This window comes from Anastrepha ludens, chromosome 2 (genome assembly GCF_028408465.1).
Source record: "Anastrepha ludens isolate Willacy chromosome 2, idAnaLude1.1, whole genome shotgun sequence".
NCBI classification, from domain to species: Eukaryota; Metazoa; Arthropoda; class Insecta; order Diptera; family Tephritidae; genus Anastrepha; species Anastrepha ludens.
Window position 1 is genome coordinate 27,875,932 of NC_071498.1, and position 17,629 is coordinate 27,893,560.

General features: G+C 33.9%; 1 protein-coding gene across 3 annotated transcripts in view; it reads right to left on the minus strand.

Annotated features, from left to right (window-relative positions):
• Positions 1 to 13,803, minus strand: part of LOC128866873 (uncharacterized) — a 31,702-nt gene extending 17,899 nt beyond the window's left edge. Inside the window, exons 1-2 of one of the 3 annotated variants that reach the window (XM_054107926.1) lie at positions 13,476 to 13,803; positions 11,371 to 12,222 (exon numbers count right to left, since the gene is read on the minus strand). In XM_054107926.1, the coding sequence (XP_053963901.1) occupies positions 11,371 to 12,175 (805 nt within the window). In that variant the 5' untranslated portion in view covers positions 12,176 to 12,222; positions 13,476 to 13,803. Of the gene's footprint in view, positions 1 to 11,370 lie in introns of all 3 variants that reach the window. The other 2 variants (XM_054107918.1, XM_054107911.1) reach the window with 2 other exon arrangements.
• Between the last annotated feature and the right edge of the window lie 3,826 nt (positions 13,804 to 17,629).

A 17,629-nucleotide genomic window follows, 5' to 3' on the forward strand; every position in this document is an offset into this window, starting at 1 on the left:
CACATACCGACACATACTTCCGCAAATATACACCTGACACAGGGTACACTGATTAAACTACTCAAATTTCTTCACAGTGCCGAGTAAATTTTTGCTTTTCATATGAAGAGCTCTGTTAGCTCTCATTTTAGCTAGAAACTAGTTTTAACAGGTCTATGATTGAATAAATGAATGAGTAAATGAAATTTTAAAAATTTATTTTAAGTTAGAATTCGGTTTTAACTAAAATGTGTTCAAACGTTAGACTTTGAATGCGGCCTTTTATTTTTGTTTGGTTTGACAAAATCATGTTTTCGCTCTTCTATAAGAGTGGACAACTTTTGAGCGCAATGTTAGGTGCGATGAAAAGGATAATCCTTTAATGATGGACGCTGTAGAATTTATTTCATTCATTCATTATTAGAACAAAATTAAACATTTTAGTGACAATTTTGCTTTTTTTACTATATCAAAATTAGCTAGGTTTGTTTCAACTCTGCCACCTGTCGAAAGAATTTTTTCTATAGTTACGGATATTCGTACGAAAAATATAAAAAAGCTAAGTGAAAAAATTTAATTTTGATTTACATAATCTGCTCTGTTTTGCAAGACGAAAATGTAATTTGTTGAATTTTTTAGTACGAAAAAAATTACAGCTACGAAACTTTGCGGCCAGCATTAATTTTCCTTTTTTTAACTATGATGTACAATGTAATTTTGTTTTTGTGTTGTTTCGGTGGTCTTAACGAAATAAACTAATTTAATCTGAATTAGCGACTTTTACTTATGTCAGTCTTTTTTAAAACAGAACTGATTGCTATTTATGTATGTAAATTAATTGGAGTTTACTTATCACTTATTTCTAAGTACATTTGACAACTGCTTATTCAGCAGGTGCTTTGTCAAGCCAGTAAGCTGCGAAAAATACTTATTACTTCGTACAAACATACAGACTTAATAAAGTCCAATATTAAAGTTAAATGGAATGTATTGCTTTTTTTGTTGTTTATATGTACAAATCTACACATACAACACACGGGCAAACATGCAGCTAAATCGTCACCTCAGATAAAATATTTGGGTGTAATAATTGACGACCGACTCAGTTTTGGGCCACGGAATATATGTATGTATAACCCAGAAAGCGTCAAGAATGTACGGTACCGAACGGGCCGACGCGGGCTATTAATTAGCATTACACATCAACTCTGCTGTATGCCGCTCCAGTTGGGCAAAATCCTTGAAGATAAAAGCGTATAGAAGATCATTTTTGAGCACTGAGGGTGATAAGCGCTTACAAAATCACCTCGGACAAAGCTGCATTGGCGATTGCTTCGATATATTGGCGGAAAAACGAGTGAGGGTGTAGGCGCAAAAATACTACGATCCCACTGGCATATCATCCCTGCAGGGATTATAGATAAAGAGAAGGCTGCATCCTCACTAAAATGGCAGAAGCGTTGGAAAAACTCGACAAAAAGAAGGTGCAACTATACACTAATCGCAAACATTGGAAGATGGTTACGTCGAAGCTATGGGGCTTAACTTCCAGCTAACACAATTCCTGACAGGCCATGGTTGCTACCAGAAATACGTACCGAGCTTCAGAATACGTGAGCCGCCTTTATGTTCACCCAACTGGGGTGGCTTCCTTGGGACAAAGCTGTGGCAAGATTAAAGTGCATGCAACTTTTGACGGGCTGCATGGGAATTGTAAATGACCTGGAGAGCCTAGTGCTCAACCGCCTGCCGATGATTTACTTCACGGTAGTGCTGGGAGGGGATCGGTACATTGACAGTAGGAGGTTTAGGTCGGGTTAAAGCCTCACAGGCTACAGGTTTTCGATGCTTCCTCCTCATAAAAAAAAAAAGTTTAATGAATTCTATTCTAAATTCCTAATTTCTACATTACAACGTACTTTTGGGAAAAAATTCTTGAAAAAATATGAAATAAATTATGAACACCCTATAAAATTCCTTTTGGAATGCAATCAAATTTATTTTGGCCCAGATGTTGTTTTAAAATAAAACCTGTAAAAATTTAGATTCTTTCAGATTTCACTATTTATATTCACAATAAGCCCGACTAGAAATTTTGGTAAGGCGGTGATTAGGCGCAAATAAGGCAGACCGCATTCCAAATTTCCGCCTCATAAGGCAGCCAAACTAGGCCCAAGTCCCGAAAGGTACCGGGACTTCATCTGCCTCATTAGGCGCAGGTTCGAAAAACCGAACTTCGGTAATACTCCGGATGCCCTTCTACAAATCAGTTAGGGATTCCAATTTATGCCTAAGTGAGACACTGCCACAGATTTTCGTGACCACAACCAAATTTGGTATTGTTCTGACATGCCAATCTTTGCCTTGCCTAGCGTGGGCCTGGTAAGGTAATAGTGAGGCGTGTCTCAGTTAGGCCTGCCTAATTCGGGCCTAACTGATTCTTCGGCATGCCTCACTGTAATTCTAGTCGGGAGGCTCTCTTCCTATAGTCAAGCTGCGATTAAGGCTCTGTTGCAGCTTTCTTCTATTCAACTCCTGTAAAAAGGAGATCAAACATCTCCAATGTGCAGGAAACATCTCTCTTATCTGGATTCCAGGGCATAATAACATAGATGAAAGTGAAATTGCCGATGAGCTTGTCAGGAAAAGGGTCCACAGAACCGGTTTCAGTTGTCCCCATCTCAGACGTTTGTTAAAGGGAAGCTGCACAATTTCTTAGAAAAGCGCAGGACAGGTGAAGTTCTGTTTAATCGCTATCGCGCTATCTCAAAAACACTTTGTTCTCAGTATGGCAGAAGCAGAAGCTGAGGATCACACGCCATTCAATTTCCTAACTAATGACAGTGGTCACTGGTCACTGGGTGATCGGAACTCAAGAAGCTTGGACTTCCATACAACCCCCATTGCAGAATTTGTGGGGATTCGGCAGAGAAAGAGACTGTTGAACACTTTATTTGCAAATGCCTGGGTCTGGCGGCTAGGCGCTAGAGGTTCCTTAGTGTGCCTATCGGGAATAGCCTTTCCGAAAATTACGTGAGAGTTTTCTTCTCCCCAGATGCGGAAATTTTGTTTATTGACAAATCCATTCATTCGCTACTGATATCTAGGCGGCATTTTTGAAAGACCCTTTATTTGTTATGAGTTGAAATTTATTTTAGTTTCATAATCGAATCTTATGCACCTTTTCCGCTTTCTTATTAGTAAAAATATGGATTTTTGAAAAGTCATTGGTTGTTTAGTGCTTTGACCTTTGAAAATGTCAGCTTCGGTTTCGGTAGTGTCGAAATTGGGTGAAGTCCGATTCGGTTCAGCCTTAAAAGTCGATGTTCGGTCGTTCTCTAGTTTTTTTCAAAAACTCAAAAGGAAGTGAAAACAATTGGCAATTCAACAATAATATGTGGATGTTCAGACATATGTACGAGTGTATGTGCATACTTATGTGCTCCTGCAATTGGCCGCATTGTATAAGTTGAAACATTGTTGAAGTCAAAACACTGTCACATATTTTGCACTGCTATTATGCGGTGCTAATGGAAGACAATCGAGACAGATACGAGGTGTGTCAATGTTTGGATGTCGATATGCACATATGGCATATTTTTTTTGTAACAAAGGTGTATGACGTAAGATCAAGCGAAATTAATATACTCGTACGATCAAATTTTTAGCGAGTTGAATCGTCTCTGAAATCATCACTAGTTGTTTTAATTGTTTTTACCTTAATTTAATCTTCTGTACTAAAAATTCGGGGAATCGTAGGGATAATGAGAAGAAATATGACGTAGGACTCCCAGAATTTTTAATATAGAATTTTGCAAGGTAGAATTTCGAAAAAACGTGACCTCAGAATAAAAAAATGTTTCAAGTAGGATTTTACAATATGGATTTTTAACACACACTATTTGGAATACGGAATATTGTCCCATAAAAATGTTGTATTCAACAAATTAAATTTGTTATATTCGTAGTCAATTTTCTGCACATCGAACCTGCCGTGTTTTATATAATTATAACTAAATTTACACTTAGGATAAATTAAAAATCAGCACTAATTTGAATTTTATATATATTTTTTTGCATTTTTCGCTCTATTACGCAGGTTTTGTTTAATGAAATAATTTATTGTATTATGTTTTTTTTCGTAGGTATTCGACAATAACTTCAAAACAGTAACATCTCCGGGGGCTATTGTATACTTTTATCAGCAGAACTTAGCGAAGTATAAAGAATATAAATTCATTTTGACAGGAGAAATGTTAGCTAACAAAAATTATAAAAAAAATTATCTGTAAGCATATGACTGAACTTTTTTTAAACAAAAAAAATTATCTTTCATGAAACTTCATATTTTGTGCACTTCTGCCCTTGAGCCAGTTTGAAATTTGCAGTTTATAGACAGAAACGATAAAATGGAAAATTTATCAAAAACAAACCAGAATTTATAATTTATGTTTATGGTACTTTTTCGACAAAACAAACATTTTTAAAAAATCTCTGCTGATATCGCTTCTTGTACCGGTTTTTGATGGTAAATTTTGCGTTCGTTATTTTTCCTTTTTGATGGCAAATTTTGCATTTTTTTTTTAGTAGAGAATTTTCACTTACGCCCTTGATTTGGATGGATGGCTGGCGATGGCTAATTTGGCTATCGAGCTCAGCTATTATTAGATACAAATTTTAGTGAATTTTATTGGCAAACATTTTAATAAGCGTTAGCGAAAAGTGGGATTTTTTTTTGTTGAGCGGAGATTTTTCAAAAAGGTTTGTACAATCACTCATTTCAGCAGCCAAACGCTGATGTGTACGTTCGCATTTACTAAACGGATAGGCTTTAAATCCACATATGGAAAAAATTTTGAAGAAAAATGTCGGGTGTAACCGCCTAAAGAATTCATCGCTTGGTTTTATAAACTGTGCAAAGGTGAGAGAAAATATTATGTTATGACCATTTATTTATTTATTTTGTAATTTCAATTCTTTTCTTTATAAAAATATATTGCACACTACAACAAGAACCATATAAAGCAAACTTTCGAACTTTGTATGAATTTTGTAAAAATTCGTAAAATTTTCATCGAAATTTAAAACTTTTTAGTAAGAATTTTTAGAGAAGTTTCAGGTATGCAGTTTGATAGATCGTTGAGTTTTGGTATAATAAAGTGCAAGTCTTAAGTGGTTCAAAAATCACGTTGATTTTTGAAGTTCTTTTCTGTTGACGGCGTTGGATGTTTCCATATAAAAAAAGTGCAATAGGCGTTAAATGGAGAAAATGCACAAGATCACGCCCGAAAAAAATTGGCAAAAATCAGTGTGAATTTTGATCGACTTGAAATTTGTACTTTATTCACCAAAAGTCAATGATCTATAGAACTTCATACCCGAAATTCATCTAAAAATTTTGATTAGAAAGTTTGAAATTTTTATAAAAATTTGCCAAATGTTTACATATTTTGTAAAACTTGGCTTTATATGTTTATTGCAGAAGTATAAACTATATTTTTATAAAAAAATAATAACTTAATCAAAATATGGTGCACACTTTATTTTGATACTGGTTTGTATACTATGTTTTTATGCGTGCATGCAGTAATTAATTAAAAATAATTAAAAAAAAAATTTATATTTTAATGTTAAAACAATAGCTCATCGGTATTTTCACATTGCCAACGGTAACACCAATCGATATTAAGCTGACCTGCAACACTGAAGAATTGCTCACTAGCCACACTTAATGGAGGAGCAGATAGATAATTCCAATTTGGCAATTTTTTCCAACAGAAAATGTGGGCTTTGATAAGCGCGAAATAGACTACGAAAACTGCTTGCCAATCAAAATTCACACCTCCTTTTTCATTTCCCCATCAACCACACAAGCGTGACTACTTAGTTTACTTCCGGTAAGCGATGAGTGCAGGCAACGGGTTTGCAAATCGCTGATTTTCTTTCGTAAAATTTTCACTTTAGGCAAACAATTCAAAGGAATTTTCGCTAATTAAAGCCCCTTTGGATGTTATTAACTTTCGGATTGATACAATTTCGACTTTGTGTGCCTGAAGTTGCGAATTTATTAAAATACTAGCAAACCCGGCCCCCTTCGCTGGGCACACTAAAATAGAATAGATATGGTTTAGAACAGAAAATATATGGTTTTCATATTATTTATTTCTTTATTCAAGCGCTTTGGCATACACAATATTTTTTTGTTTTTCTATTTGTTTTTGAGTAAATATAAAATATAAATTGAAAATCAGGAAAAAAGAAGATTGTTTTTAAATTTCAAATCAACGCATATGAATAAACAATCGTCTTTTTTCCTGATCATCCATGAATTTTTCGTTTCAATTTATATGTTTTATTAAGCATTGGAGCTTTTATAACCATTATCCATTTATATTTTTCAAAAAAAAACACATAATTTCATTTGAACATTCGGATTTCACATTCAATTCTCAAATCTCGTAAGAAATTATTCACTGTTCCAAAATCCACTCCAAAAAAATTCACAAAAAATGTTTACACTTTGCACTTACGTCTTCTCCTTATGGCGTCCAAATCAGAAAGAAATATTGACACATTGTAACTCACACTGTCAATTTGACAGTTCAGTTCCGCCCCAAGCGTTAAAAAAGTAAGCGACATTATGGCTGGTTCAAAAGAACGCTGTACCCGTTGCCGGAGTTCCGAATTACAACCAAACTTTACGAAACCCATTTTCAATACTTACTTAACAATGTGCGTAAGTTTGGTTTAATTCGGAGCAAAGACACGGCGGGTCCACGTTTTGGCATATATTTCGAGACCCTAGACATCAATAGGTATGAAAATTACCCCGTATTAAAGCACTTATCAACAGCTTTCATTTGATACCCATATTGTACATACACAACCAAAGGTTACCCGGGTCCACGTTTTGACCTATATCTCGAGACCCCAGTCACGGAGCGGCATGAAAAATACTCTGTACTAAAGCATTCACCAACAGCTTCAATTTGATATCCATATTGTACAAACACATTCTAGGGTCTACGTTTTGGTCTCTATATCGAGACCCTAGTCACGGAGCGGCATAAAAAATACTCTGGACTAAAGCATTCACCAACAGCTTCCATTTGATACCCATATTGTATATACACATCCGAAGATTACCCGGGTCCACGTTTTGACCTATATCTCGAGCCCTATCCACCAAAAGGTATCCAAACTATACGGAAACCATCTTCAATACCTTCTTAACAATGTGTGTAAGTTTGGTTTAATTCGGTGCAGACACGGCCGGTTAGCGAACACACACAAAAAGTTGACTTTATTTTATATATAAGATTTTTTTCAGTTTGTGTCCGAAAAATCCAAATATCTTACGGAACCCTATTTTTTCCAAAATAAAATGTAATCCATGTTACTCTTGGATAATGTAGTTTTCGAATGGTGAAAGATTTTTTAAAATCGGTCCAGTAGTTTTTGAGCCTATTCGTTACAAACAAACAAACAAACAAACAAACAAACAAACAAACAAAGTTTTCCTCTTTATAATATTAGTATAGATAAGTAAAAGCTCTTAAATGACTTACTAAAAAAACTTCAAAATTTTGCCCTCAAGTTACGGTTTATAAAATTGTGTCATAAAGAGTAAGTAGTAATTTTTGAAAAACAAAAAAAATTTAATAAGCAGTGCAATTGTATAATGTCGACGTCCCACTCTGTTTTTGTAAGACGTAATACCTTTAAACTTCTCTTCACGTCATTTATGAGGACACACCTTGAATATACTCCTTTTATACGAAGATCGACCAAGCAACTTGCCACCAATAGGATTGAACGTGTTCAAAAATGTTTCTCAAATTCGCTTTTCGCTCGTTAAATTTCAATAATTTGTCGATTATCTGTTTTTCGCTCATTGCTCATAAATCTCAAATCTCTTGAGAGTCGTATTCTAAACATTTCTTATACTTATAAAATCATTAACATTTCTTGGAAGGAATAAGAGTGATTCCATATCAAGTGATCCAAGTATTTTTGACATTGGTGTAGTTTTTTGTGAAAATTAATTTATTTGTAGACTTGAATAATAATTAGGAGTAAGCTGAAAAAAATCTGAAAACAATTTAATAGTTTTGAGATTTATTCCACGTCGAAAGTTTTGGAATGGAGTATTTTCAAGTGAAATATCTTCGGCTCTTCTTACCATTTTTATAAGTTTTTTAATGCTTTTAAAAAATCTTTGGTTTTCCAGAAATTACTAAAAAAAAATTTTCACAAAAATCTGAACAAAATAATAAAAATATTTTTTTTTATTTTTACAATTTTTTTTTTAATTTTTCAGAACAAAACATATCTACATATATTATAAAAAAACGTTTGCTTTTTAGAAATGTCTAAAGCAATTTTTTGCACAAAAATTTTGAACAAAAAAATTAAAAAATTTCCAGAAAACAAAATTTCCAAAAATTTTGAACAAAACAAATTCAGAAAATTTTGTTTCAAAAGGTATATTTTATATTAGCGGAAATATCTCACTTTGATAATTTTTTTTTTAATTTTTTGGGATAAAATATTCTTTTTAAAACATCTCTTTTTTATCAGAAATTACTAAAAAAAAATTCATAAAAACAATTTAATGGTTTTGAGATTCATTCCACGTTGAAAGTTTTGAAATGGAGTATTTTCAAGTGAAATATCTTAGGCTCTTCTTCTCACTTTTATAATTTTTAGTTTTTAGTATAAAATTTTCCTTTTAAAAAATCTCTTGTTTTTCAGAAATTACTAAAAAAAAACCATCCAGAAACTGCAGAAGTCCATTGACGAAGTAGTCACATGGACTGAAAATTGGAACATAAAGCTAAATGAAACCAAATCAGTTCACGTGGATTTTACTAATAAAAAAATTTATCTACAAACCAGTTCATATTTTGTCAGCAATAGTGCCAAATGCTAATAGTGCAAAGTATCTAGGCATGACTTTAGATGTAAAGCTCAAGTGGAAAGAGCACGTGAAAATCAAAGCTGCTGAGCTGAATCTAAAGACGCAAAAACTCCAATGGCTAATTGGCAGAAACTCTGAGCTATCAACTCAAAATAAACTCCTCATTTACAACCAAGTGCTAAAGCCGGTGTGGACCTATGGTCTTCAATTATGGGGATGTACTGCAAAGACCAACATCGACAACAATCTTTATGGAATGTAAATAAAAATGTATAACATTTCAATAAAAAAAAATAAAATAAAAAAAAATATAAAAAAAATTTCTAATTACAAAAAAAATATTTATAAAAATTTTAAAACGAACCGAAAATATATCACTTTGGTAATTTTTTTTTAATTTTTGAGGATAAAATATATTTAAAAAAATTATTTCTTTCCCAGAAATTACTAAAAAAATATTTCACAAAAATTTTGAAAAAAAAATCAAAAATAACCGCTTTCGGAAATTTTTGTTTCAAATTCTTTCTCAGAAATTCTTAAAAATATGTTTCACAAAAATTTTGAACAAAAAAAATAAAAACTTGCCAGAAAACTTTGATTCAAAGGAAATCAAAAAATCAAATTTTTTTTTTGAATTCAAAAAAATTTTCGTTTTCAGGAATGATTAAAAAGTCTTTCACAAAACTTTAAAACAAAAAATAAAATAAAAATCAGAAAATTTCGCTCCAAAAGGTATATTTATTTGGTCCTAAAAAAAGGAAATTTTTTTTTAAATTTTATAAAAATGTTAAAACGAACCGACATTATTTCACTTCAATAAACTCTATTCAGAGATTCAATGTTATACCAACGTGATTGACATAATTTGCGTTAAGTATTGAAGGCGGACTTATTTAGTCAAAGCAAATTTGTCAAAAGCTTGTTTACACTAACTTAACCCATAAATGATCTTTGCCACAAGAAGGCCCAATAAAAGTCTTTACAAGTTTTTAAAGCATACATTTTTTTTTGGCCGCAAGTTTCTTGTTCAAAAGCTTCATACGAAAACTAATTCTACATTTAAAAAAACTTTTTTTTTATTTCCTTCAGTAAGGTTGGCTTTTCGCTAATAGATATGTTCCATAATTATGAAAGTAGTCTACGCCAAAATTAAAAAGTGAAAAAATAGCTAATCAGTTATTTTCAATGATATCGTCAAAAATAAAATATTAGATGGTGGGTGTGGAATTCATTTAGTGTTAATTATGATAGAGGTCTGAGTAAAAAATTTTAAAAAATTATATAGTCAAATAATAACAGAGACGACATCATTATGAATCGATAGAAAAGTGTGGAAGAAGAAATCAATTTTCGATAAAACGAATATAGCAGTCGGATTTTATTTCAACAAAATCACTAGAAGAGTCAACAAAAAGAAGAGTTAAAAAATATTGCGGGCGAATCTGTCTCGTGGCTGCAAATACCATGGATGCGATTCTTGAAAAATGAACCTTCAAAAATGTTCTACAAATTTCCTTTAGATGATTCTAAATTCGAAGTTTTTAATCTTTCACCTAAAAAAATAAGACCAAAATTATACGGAAGTGATGAAAACGGTAATGAAAACTTGATCAAACTGCAACGAGACCGCCAAAAAAAGAAAAAAATAGTTTTGCCTCAAGCGAGCATCAAACGGCCTATCAAACACGAAAATGCCCCCAACACACTACTCGACAATAAACAGAAACTGTTGACTGGTTTCACACGCCGCTTGCTTTGAGTAAAAACTAAAAGTTGATACCATTTCATACCATATCGATAGTCGGTTCTACGTTACCGGAACGAGCCGGATTTATGTGCGGCTAAGGACTGCTACTACTACAGCGACAGGCTAATCATCTACCCTATCAGAAAGCAAAATAGATTAACGAAACCAACGTAAGACTTGTCTTATCGAGGCCCTATGCTCCCGAGTGGAGTGAACAAGGAAAAAAAAACAAAAAAACAAAAAAAAAAAGGACGGCTAGCCCAGCAACATTCGCCGTACCTGGCATATTTACACTGCTACCGCAACAACAACAACCATTTTTGAAGAAAACAAAACAATTTTAAGAAAAATTCGACTGTGCTTCTTTTAGGCGAAGGCGAACCGCAATGAAATTTTGTGGCTGAACTCATAGACCTAATTCTTCTTCGTTCCGTAATTTTTTCTTGAACATATTTGTTCCGGTTCGGCCCTTAAAATTGATGTTCAGTGAATTTCTAAAAAATAATAAACAATTATTTGACTTACAATTTGAAGAAAAAATACTTGCAAATTTGAATAAGTTTGAGCCACTGCAGGTCTTACGCACACTTGAAGTGTTTAGTTTCATATTCTATTCGAAAGATTTAGGCAACAAACTTCCTACTGGCACATAACATGTATTACAACAGCAGCAAGCACATAATAATATAGCTTATTTCTAATTATCAAAATGTTTATAACTTACAATTCTTCACAGATGTGTACCCTTCAGCGGCGCTACTATTGCTTCCTCCACCATTCAGGCTGATGCCACTGGTGCCATTAAAAGTATGGCCATTGGATTGCCTCCCAACACTGTTCAGGGTGGTTGTACTACCGGCGCGTGAACGCCACCCACCTTGGCTTGAGGAGGCGCCTATATGATGATGATTACCATTGGACAAGCCGATGCCAGTTAGGTCTCCATTTGATTTGCTACCAACAGCACTTTTGAGTGTGCCATAGGCACTGCTGCCAGCACCGCCACCAGAACTGCCTGTCTCCAATTGACGGGCATACGAATTGTCGGCATATGCGTGAAAACAACATCTGACTAGAGCATTTGCGGCAGCTTCCCGTTTACAAATAAACACGTGACACTCAAGCACTTTGATGCCAGTCGTACGGCGTAGTATAGCGGCAAATATGGGTGGATGGTGTGCGCGGGGCATTCGAGCGAACGGTGAGTCAAGTGGTAGAAATTTCGGTTCGGTCTTAGAATTTCCGCGTTCTGGTATTAGAACTTGACGTACAGCTGCGCAATAGTGCAGTGATTCAATGGGGAAAAATCGCGTAATTTGTTTTAAATTCTCATCAACGTTTTCAAGTAGAATTCCATTTGACCAAACACTTAACCATGAATCAATGCCTTTAGCGCCGATTGCACCTTCCGAAGGATAAAGACTGCGTAATGGCTCTTGAATACCTTGTAGCCCATCCTTGCTCTGGCGCGGCACAGCACTGCCCAAATAAAGTACGCGACACCGACATATAGGCGTAGAGTCACCCATTTTTTTGTGTGCTAAAATATTTGTATGCGCGGAAAAAAGTTAGCTGCCTAATTATTTAGTGGGATTAAATATACTTTTAGTCACAGTTTCAAGCACAGTTTCAAGTGACACTTGACGAAAGGCAATAGGCATAAAAAGAAAGCTTTTATGAGTACGCATGTAAGGCAGAGAGATTAGTGGCAGCAAAATTTATGCATGCACATACACATATGAGGCACAAGTGAATTGAGTATACCGAAGTTTTGTCAAGCAAAGCCGTTAACAAAGTTGATTTTCTGGTTTTGATGGGTTTCTAAGTGGTTCTTGAATCCAGCTATTTTATTCCATCTTAAACTTCAATTCGTTTGTTTTACATATTTTCACCAAATTATTTTTAAACACAATCATATAAAACTATTTACAACAATTGCGATCATGCAAGATATTCATTCTTAATTTTTCTTCTCATTTACACACACACACCTTTGTCAATATGTATGCAAAGATACTTGTGTACGTGTAAAACTGTTAATTTCCGTACTTATTAATAAGCATACCCGCAACACTGAACATTGCATACACCCTACAGTACTACTTTGTTGTAGATCCAGATTCTTATATTATATTTACACTTTTTCAAAATATACACGCACACGTATACACAAATTGGTTTTATTATTGCTGTTGATCTCTTTATTTTTGGCACTTGAAATTTAAAGGTTAAAAGAATGCAGCTCAAGTATTCTGGCTAATGGAATTTGACTGTAGAACTACTGACTTCCACACTGAAGCGTCGTGCGCCCATTGATTCTTTGCTTACATATGTATGCCTATATGTGTATGTACATATATTTAAAGCTTTGTCATGCTTTCGTGGTGCGGATATGTGGTAAGTGTAATATCTTGTTTTTTATTGTCGTGGCAAAATAAATATGGCGGAGTTCAAGAATTTCCTCTTTTCTGCAAATACCAATGTAGACAAGTACGCACAACAATACATATGTACGTATGTATGTATGTATGTATGTATGTATGTACGTATGTATGTATGCACTACTTGCACGGATACACAAAGAAGCTGCAATCGGTGTTGTAAAACAAAATCGTCGTTTTTTTGTTATTTTTTTATGTTTTTAATATTGTAATATTTTAATAACGTCAATTCGGCTGATCGTTAGATGTTTTTTTTTCGATTTTAATCCGCAAAGTGAAAATAAGCGAATAGTTTTCAAAAATGCGACGATCCGAATGTATGAAAATACTGAATTCAATGGATCACAACGGAATGCCATGAAATTCGCAGTTTATCCAGACAACATACTAAAGTATACTGTGTGTGTATTTGTGCATGAATGTAATGAAACGAAAAAATCCGACGATTAAACGAAGAAGCGCAAAACCCGTTAATTGCGTAAACGTTGTTCACTCTACGATAGTATACTTGAGAATAATGTAGGTAACCATTGCCGACCATGACCAAAGTACCGACTACGTGGTATTTTTCTCTTCGTTTTCGTCTTCGTCTTCGCCTTCGTTCGTATCTGGAGTCACAGATCAGTACTTGTTTTATTACTACATACCTTTGTTGAGAATATGTGCTGGTATAGAGTTATGTTGTATGTTACAATGAGTGTATTGGTTTTGACTTGTGGTGAGTTTTTCGGTTATACTATCATTGGTATTGCATGGCTACGTATAGTATATGGGTCTATAAGTGTTTGTGAGAGAATGAGAGAATACTTGAAGTGGTTTAGATGTGAAAAATTTCAAATATTTTGGAAGCAGCAATTCACCGCACCTCGTTTTCTTACCTGTTGATTACAAACAGGTATAGGGTACTTGCAAAGGTACACACAAATTTAAGAGCTCATATTGTATTAAAGGAAACAATATACTTTTTTCACTTAATATGAATAAGATTACTAGACCTTTAGGAATGGGCATTAGCAGGGAGAAATGGGGTACATGTGTGTGTACATATGTATGTATATGCATGCACACACACTTGCTACGGCTGCATACGATTTACCTTAAAGCAAGCAAGGAGATATTAGCAAGGAGAAATGTTATACATGCATATGTACATACATACATACATATGTACATATACGCATACTTGTTGTGGACTGAAAAATTTAACATGTTAAACATGCAGAAGGTTACATACGATTTGCCTTAAAGCAAGCAAAGCACATGGCGCGGAGTGCGTTTTATGTTACATGTCGATTTTGTTTAGCCAACAATTTGGTGTGTATGACATTTGGCAAGTGCTATTTAACATTCGCAGACAGTGGTCAATGGAATGTTATTATGGAGCACCCAACGCCGCAACAACTTGTTGAAACTTATAAAATAATTTCGCCAAAATAAATATAATAAAATAATTGTGCGAAACCTTTAATAAGCGAATTTTCATAATAATAACTGCAAAAAATGTGAGAGGTTCTGAGTATTATTTTGGTTATACGTAGGGTCGGCTCTCTAAGCGATTTCGTTGAAAACAACTTGGGGGAGGCAATGGTCTAGAAATTTAAACAAATCGATTATTTATTTTTTAGATATTTCAAAAGTGTAATATCTTGAGAATATACTGAGAAATTTTCTTGCGGAAATTCCCAATAATATAGCTTCTACAGCCCATTAACTAGGCATAGAGCGGTCCGCGCGCTCCTGTGCGTCAAACTTTAAACTCATTTATCTCGAAACGATTTTCTTTGGACTGGTGTTGTCAAAACAAAAAAAAAAAACTATTCAACCGAATCGAATTTCAACTATTTCGTATTTTTTGATTGAACAACTAAAAAAATACTCGATTTTTAGAGTGTCAAATTCAAAACTGCGCCATTTTGTCAATTTTTTTAATTTCTTTATTCTAGTACGGGTGCGGTAGTAGATTAATAATTTTTTTGGTTTTTCAAATTAACAGTAGAGCCAAAATGGTCAACACCGTCTAGGTCCAAAATTAATATTAAATTTTTTTTTCCATTTTTGTATGTAAAAGATATTAAATAAAAGGCCTAAATAATTTAAATATCGTTATTAATTTTTTTTTATTGTAAAAAATTCCTGAAAATACCCTAAATTTTCGAGCTCTAGACCACCGGGACCCCTTAACTCGTAAGCAACTAGTTTAGACTAGAATCAGTTTTTCTGTACTAGTTAACTATGTTCTTCAGTGAAACAAAGTTTTAACGCATAATTTTTCAACTCAGCAGTTACACTAGCGCCCAAAAATTGTCTCCTAGTTCTTCCACGTACATATACATACGAATTTTACCTTTTGTGGATAGTCTTTATGCACACTCGCAAATAGTTATTTAACCCTTAGGGTATACTTGATGTCTGGGACAAACAAGTCTGCACCAGCTTGTCCTAGGAGAGGATCACGTGTTTTATTTTTATTAATTTACTTTTGTTTGGCAATTCTAATTACCTGAAGTCATTTTAATACTGCATAAGTTATCAATATTTTAGAAATAAATGACGTAAATTGTATTAATTTTATATACATTACGGTTCACTTGATTGAAGGCAATAATTTTTATAGAATAATATTTTGATGCAAGTAAAGTACAGACTTCGCTTGAATTATCAGTAAAGTTTCTTTTATAAACATTTTCTTCCATAAAAATTATTGCCTCTAATCAAGTGAGCCGGACTGTACTACTCCAAGCAACCAAAAAATATGTTCTCAACTAAATCCGTACCGAAGCGGTTAACCCGTTTTTTTCTGCATAAATTCGGTGTTGTTTATTTTTTCTTGTACGCACCGAGTTTCTTCACAAACTCTTTTATTTGCCAACTGTCCACGAATAGTTCAATGATGCCAAATACTTACATACACATACACTGGTGGGAAAAATAATAGAAACATGGCAATTTTTTAGCATTTTATTTTTATTTCTTATTTTTTTCAAAACTATTTATATGAACCGTTAATTATGAAGACATTCAAAATTGAAGAAAAAATAACATAAACTACTTAAAAAGTTAGTATTCATTTATAGTAGTTGGAAAATATAATAGAAATAAACAAATAGTGCAGAATAGTATATACTTCCTCTCTTATATTACTTCCAAGCATCTCCTACGCATGGAATTGACGAACTTAGCAAAAGTTACACCCTCTCTCTCTCTCCAAAGTTCGCGCTTGCTTCGCGCTCCATCCGTTTTTTAGTATTCCCTATAGATGTTCTTTAGGTTAAGGTCTGGTGACTGTGACGGCCACTGAAAAACCTTGACGCTATTCTGACTCATCCATGCCTTAACAACCGCTGTCGTGCATAAACTCCCACTTTATAAGCGTCTCCTCCCTAGCAAACGGAAGCATGGCTGTATTTAAAATATTTATGTAGCCCGCGGCACACATATTGCCATTAATGAAAAAATTGGACCTTCACCGAATGCAGAATAGCAGCCTCATAACATTATTGATCCACTAACATGTTTGACTGTTTTTTGGTGAATTTAGGATCGAACGCTGTTTTTTTTTTGGCCCCGCCGTAACATTTTCCATTGGATCCGAACATATTTATCTTGATTTCATGTGATCATAGGATATTTAACTAGTGTCCGCGATGCAAATGACGTAACGCAAAGGAAAGTCTTTGGTTGATGCTCTTTTTTTGAAAGTAATGGTACTTCTGTTGGATTTCTCGCCGGCAAACTTCGCTCTCTTAATCTATATCTGATTTTGCGCGGGGTTTGTCACTTCTAACTGCACTTTTTTTTTTTTATCACATCTTCAGTGCATCTGAAGCGCTGAATGGAACCTTTTTGATTTGTCGTCTGGTCAATTTGTGTTGGCGAACTGTGGTTTTCCGCTTTCTGCCTCACGTTTCTTTTTTTACATGTGCGAGGACAGCTGGAGCAGTTCATGATTCCGGCAATTTGGTCCATGGCTTTTCTTTGTATAATCAATTTCAGCTCCGAATCAGATGAATGGTACCCTCGGCCCATTTTGATAAGTATTTGCTATTGTTTGTATAAAGTTTTACTATTGTATTTTTTTTTTTAATTTAAATGCATAATAAATGACTTGCTTACATATCAAACGAAAATTGCAAAGTTAATTTGATTTGCTTCTATTTTTGTCCATGAAAACACGCGTATGTCATAGTTCAATGTTCAAAAAACAATTAGAAGCTGGAGTGACAATAAAAGCAATTTGTCAAGATAAGCAGCATTAAGCGGTTATATAAAGTTATAAGGGCGAAAAAAAGCGAACTTTCCAGAATTTTTTCAGAGAAAACTTTTAAATTTAGTGATCTAAAAATTCAAAAACATATTATATTCTCTTTTAACTATATTTTAAGATATACTATTAGTAAAAATATTTATTTGGAAAGGAGCTACAGCTGATCACCGGGAGCTGTTCTCAAAAAAGACGTTTCGCGCTGACCACTATATCTCTGAACTGGATCCTCTGAATTTAAAAACCCAAATAGATTTCGTTAAAGTAATGTCAAATCTAGT